Below are 5,777 nucleotides of genomic sequence, written 5' to 3' on the forward strand. Positions count from 1 at the left end.
CATCGTTAATGTTATAAAATATTTCCTTTTTCGACCCAAAAAAAAGGTCAATCCAAAGTTTGATACGTGATGCGACCTTCTTTAGACACAAGGTTCCAAAGAAAAGACAAAATTTGCGCAGATTTTCAATCATGTGATTGATTCTTTATCCCGAGTACATTTAATAGCCTAACATCGCAATCAAATTGAACATTTCCTACAAAGAGCTGATTAAAATTAGTTGATTATTTTCAAATAATTTCTCGTGCCAACAATCATCCTCATACATCCACGATGATGTTCAACTTATTATTTTGATGGATTGTGAACAATCATCGCAACTTCCAGTAGCTTTCTCTTCCAGCATGGAGAATATGCTATGATATCTTCATTCCTCCTTCCGTCAGCTGAAGAGATCCCATAAGAAATATAATATTTCCAATTCCATAAACGGATTCAAAAACCGATTTCCATCATCCACACCTCCATTGAAGAGTTAAAAAAAAGAAAAAGCTCATCTAAAGCATGTCAAATTGGCATCGCAAGTTGATTTATTTACGTCAATATCGCAAGTTGCGTCGACTCCTTCCATGTCAACATCGCAAGTTGGCATCCATTTTGGGCTTTGACGCTGTTAACTACATGTGCTCTTTTACACATCAAATTGATTTATTTCCATCATCCACACCTCCATCAAATGGATTTTTGTATGACATATTATTATTAACGGATGGTAAATGGTCCTTTTAGTCAATGTCATTGAGAATTTCGCCTCTATTAATGTACAAATAAATTTTGAATCACTTATGGGACAAAATAATACATTATTTTGAATCGAACATAAACTTTTAACATGCCGAAACATATGTTAAAGTCAAAGCTTATTTCGATGATCCATAATTGCAAAATTCGCCACGCAGTACAGATGATTTATTTCCATTGGTATATCAATGGCCGTTGCCCTAGCAATGAACTCAAAGCAAACAACATCCTGATCATGAGACGGAACAAGGAGGCATGTCTTTGGGTGGTGGCAGCACCTTCTGATGTTTTTTTGCCCCATCTCCAACGACAATGACTGTGTCCATCCCCCAGCTCGCATGGCGTTCCAAGTGACAGTGCATGAACCACACCCCTACAAGCAGCCGTAAAAGAATAATCTGTCAAATGTATTCATATACATGTCTAAATCCGTGCAAACTATATGTTTATATGCGTTTCTATTGATAAATCATATTACCTGGATTATCAGCTTTGAATCTAATGGCTGTCCACCCATTTTTGGGGAGTCCGACAGTGTTAATGTAAGGTGGATCGACTGTATTATACTGCGATACATAGGAGTCGCTGAAATTTCCATCGCCCATTCCGACGACATAAAAGCTGTAGCCGTGTAAATGCATGGGGTGATTCTCCGCTGCGAAATTGGTCCCCTGGAATCTTATTTCGACCTCCTCATTATAGTTAATCATCAGCACTTCGGTGCTCACATTGGCAGCATCTCCTAAGGCCGATACATTCCCGGTGTAGTCAAACACGAAAGGTGGTGTATCCGGAAAAGTTTTGTTGTAGACTCCTTGGAGATTGCTGCACGCACCACACAAACATAATGTTATGACACAATTAGATGTTGAATTATGCCTTTGCTTTAAGACAATGAAGGCTTAAATCATTCAAATTGGTTTGATTTGAAGAATATTTCAGCCTGAATCAACTCTATCGGTCGGAGATACTAACAAATATGATCAAAATTGGAAGGTCTAGTGATTTACGTACTTGTAGTAAGCTTGGAGAATGCTAATCGATGGAGCCGAAAAACTTATGTTATTCAAGCTTGTTGAAAGCATGTTGCCCTGTGGACCAGTACATGTTTTATTAGCAGGACATGGCTGCTGATTCACGGCCACCGTGATCGTAATGTTCCTAGTGATTTTGGTTGGAACCTTAGATGGATGCTCTTTGCTGTTCAAACTCCTCAACTGAACAGTGAAGTTTCCAGCGTCACTCTTGTTAGTAAAACCTGGAAGCTCAGGTAACAAAGGAGTCTCCGAGTGGTTATAATTGCCATTGTATTGAACTATTGCCCTCGTAATGTTTTCATTTAACGGGGCACCGGTATCCAAGAATGGGCTAAATACCATGTAATAACGACCAGGGGCTTGATTTGCAGTTACCAAAACATCCATCGTTTGACCAGGAGTTATCATGAGGTAATTGGTCTTAAGCAGTTTCAAATAAGCTCCATCCATTCCGACCACAGTGAGATTGTGCTTGGCTATGCCAAAGAACATCTCTTCGTTCATCCCAGAGTGGATGATTCGGAAGAGATACGTTTTTCCTTGCACAACTGTTATATTGTATGCCGACCCTATGAAAGATTATAAAAAAAAAAAAACACTATATTAAATAGTATTGTCATAGATCTTGATTAGTTTTAAGGAATAACAATCTTGCAAGATCTCATTTCATTAATATAGAGTAAAAAGGTTTTATTTCATTACCTATGAATACGAGCTTTTCTTTTTAAAAAAATAACATATATCACACTCATAAATACACACTAGAATTCATACCATTAGAGCATGAGTAACTGTCTCCTGGTTGACCATTGATGGTATAGGCCACGGACAAGTCTGGATCGCCTCCGGTTGCAAGAGCCTCATCGATTATAGCCTTCGTATCTCTGGCATACCATTCAGCTATGTGCCAAATTAGTTTTGTTAAGAAAAACAATTCAAGCTACTACTTGTGCATGTTTGATTAAGAGAAAAACTTATTTATGTCATTTAAGTAGGATACCAATCACAATTGTGTGTTGTTCATCAAACTTGTAAGGGTAGTTGGTGTCATTGACAGGCAAAATAATTATAGGGCCATGTACAGTGGCCCGTGTCCAATCGCTATGAGCGTGCCACCATAGCGTGCCTTCTTCTTCAGTGAGTATGACTTTCTGAAGGAAGCTTGAGTTTGTAGGGATTGGGCATTGTGTGATATTCTCTGGGCCATCAGACCAAGGATACCTTTTTTCTCTCACTCCGTGCCTACACGTGTGTGTAATATTAGGAGATTAGGAGGGAGGGAAAAGAGAGAGGGTGGAGGAAGGGTGGTTTTATTTTTACCAATGAATAGTGACTCCGTAAGGTCCTGTATTGGTGACATTAACGTAGATGGTGTCACCCTTGTGAGCACGGATCTCCGGTCCAGGAAACAAACCATTCACGGTCAATACAGAGCGATTTGTCTCACACAACATCTTAATAGGTGTCTCCTTCACCTGCAACAAATAAAAAATCATCCTTTAAAATTGTACCGTCAAACATCTTAAGTAATCTCTCTTATTGAATTGATGCCAAAGCGTTTCGGTGTATCGCAGCCTACAGATAACATTAAGTAATTTAGGGGCCGGCGTCTGCACTTGCTTCAAGAATAAAGACCCAAACGGGTTGGAGATCACTTCCCAAATGAACAAATAAATAAATTATACAACTGTGGACATTTAGGGATTACTACCAAACTCTCAAGAAGATAAAATCATCAGAAAAATGCATGTAGTTTTGGTATATGAATGCTGTAATACTGGGCCTCGAGCATAGTCCAAGATCTAGATGTGAAGATCATCCATGACGAGAGGAGATTCTTGTCTTGAATATCCTAATACCATAACATCTACGAATCATGAGATCGTAAAACTTGTAACAAATGCGCTAGTAGTCACTAAATGATGTGTATGGCCCAAAAAAGACACTTAAAAGTGCTCAACAAGGAGATGTTCCTACTCACCACGAAATCATAGCGGAGGACTTTGCCTTGAGCCATGCAAAAGAGCAGGGTCAGAGTGAACCCAAACCCTAGAAATCTGCCCATCGTCTCTGTCTCCCTCTCTCGCTCTCAACAAGACAAAAACGAACTTGTACGAATCACTTGATCCAGCACAAAAAAGGGGACTTGTGTTTCGCTCGGCCTCTTTCTTCTTGTGACCTTCACCTTCCATTGAAGGGGGCTCTTTATAGGGAACTTCTTTTCGTATTTGGTTTTCTCAGTCGAGATGCTCGCTGTCTGCTCCACATGAAAACGAATTCGTCGGGTTTCCGCAAAAACACGTGTCCTTGACATTACAGCCAATGAAAGTTAAAGAAAGGAAAAACCGGCATTTCTCTTTCAAAGGCTTGTGCTAATTTTTCCCGTGTTTCCACGAAGAAGAAGAGGATCGGTTAAGGAGCACCGCCGAGGAACGAGCTGATAAACTTCCCACGACTTACTTGGTCATGCGGGCAAGAAAGAAGAGAGAATTTAAAAATACATTTCCTTACGCGTTCATCAACTGCTTCAAGAGTCATTACCGATTCTCCTTTTGTTCTTTTCTGGAGACAATCGGCGTCAACGTTTCCGTGGAGGATTGCTCGTGAAAAAAGTTCCACAGCCACCTCCCCACGTTGTTCTTCTTGGACACGGGTTGACCAGTCCCATGATACTTCGGAAAATAGAGCTCCTAGAAGTCGAGAGATATTCGGTTCAGCAGAGAAATCTGTATTTTGCAAAGAAAAAAGAAGCATACGAGAAAAATGTTTCTCCTTGTCATTTACCGAACACAGCAAACCAGGAGAAAGAAAACTCGTACTGAAGTCTAGTTTAAAGAGCCTTTTCGGAGCATATGTTTCGGTCAGGTTCAGCAATAAAAAAACTGAACTTTCTTGTAACTTGTTTAAACAAAAGTTTTACAAATCGAATCATTCCTTATAGTGTACGACTATCTTTTGACAAACTCTTATGACATGACAAACTTTTAAAGCGTGTAAATACTTATTTTCTCTTTTGCCAAAGAATTTGTAGATTATTGAAGTAAAAATAAAGCACAAATATTACCATTCTCCTGAAGATATCTATCAATTTTCCATGAGATCTATATGTTAGGGGTTTACCTAGACCGAGGTGTCTCAATTCCTTCCCGAAACAGAAACGTGTACGAAATCTCTCTATTGATCTTGTTCTTGATATACAAGCATTCAAAGTGGATCCAGATCAGAGACATTACAAAAGTCCCTATTAAAATATGTTCTAGAAGCTGACTATATATGATTTGATTAATGACACGCGGTGTGAATCATTAATTTGACAAGGGTTTTAGTCGGTGTGTTTATGATTTAGGGAGCCTACTAGAAATATTGCCTTTATAAAAGTACTCCCCCGCCCAAAGAAAAAAATTTCACAAAAATAAAGGCCCGCTAAAAGCACGCCTACTATAATCAATCATATTAGAAATATCAATTAGAGCATAACACATTGATTATCTAGCAAATAATGCGTCCCAATCCATATATCATATCCGCTATTCATGATATATTTGAGATAATATTCTATATCAAAAATGTCTCTAAGCACACAATCCATATGAATTATTAGAATACTACATAAAATTTCATAGAGTTGAGCCTAAAAGTGCTGTAAGTGCTTCAAATTCTAACAAAAATGCTAGCCAAACAATGCCGTAAGTGCTTCAAACTAATGGTGCATTTTGAGCCTTTAGTATCACTTCAAAAGGCAATAGGCTACTGAACATTTATTATTAATAATTTAGCTTAATCAGAGCAAAATTGCAAGCATTTTATGGAAGAGAGAAATGAACAATTTTTTTTTAATTTAAAAAAATATCGATATGAAATCTATTCCATATGAGACAACTTCAAGTTCATGTAGCAAATTTGAAAGGCAAAGTTAATTCTCAAATAAAAAATTAATGGAATCCTAGGCAATGGGATTTGGATATTGATTTCTCAATAAAACGTACAAAACCTAACACT

General features: G+C 38.2%; 1 protein-coding gene across 1 annotated transcript; it reads right to left on the reverse strand.

The window, feature by feature from the left end:
* Window positions 1–798: 798 nt before the first annotated feature.
* LOC104445768 (laccase-14) lies at window positions 799–4,018 on the reverse strand. The gene is made up of 7 exons (XM_010059693.3): window positions 3,760–4,018; window positions 3,099–3,253; window positions 2,779–3,020; window positions 2,553–2,678; window positions 1,756–2,347; window positions 1,220–1,566; window positions 799–1,114 (listed from the first exon to the last, which is right to left on the reverse strand). The coding sequence occupies exons 1-7, from the start codon at window positions 3,841–3,843 to the stop codon at window positions 975–977; spliced, it is 1,686 nt and encodes a 561-aa protein (XP_010057995.1). The 5' UTR covers window positions 3,844–4,018; the 3' UTR covers window positions 799–974.
* Between the last annotated feature and the right edge of the window lie 1,759 nt (window positions 4,019–5,777).

The sequence above is a fragment of the Eucalyptus grandis genome, chromosome 5 (assembly GCF_016545825.1).
Source record: "Eucalyptus grandis isolate ANBG69807.140 chromosome 5, ASM1654582v1, whole genome shotgun sequence".
NCBI lineage: Eukaryota > Viridiplantae > Streptophyta > Magnoliopsida > Myrtales > Myrtaceae > Eucalyptus > Eucalyptus grandis.

Excerpts from the sequence above, each read along its gene's own strand:
- LOC104445768 (XM_010059693.3), bottom strand. The coding sequence starts at position 3,843 with ATGGGCAGATTTCTAGGGTTTGGGTTCACTCTGACCCTGCTCTTTTGC. Across the intron at positions 1,567-1,755 it reads ATTCTCCAAGCTTACTACAA|CAATCTCCAAGGAGTCTACA; the intron begins GTACGTAAATCA and ends TGGTGCGTGCAG. Across the intron at positions 1,115-1,219 it reads ATTCAAAGCTGATAATCCAG|GGGTGTGGTTCATGCACTGT; the intron begins GTAATATGATTT and ends GGCTGCTTGTAG.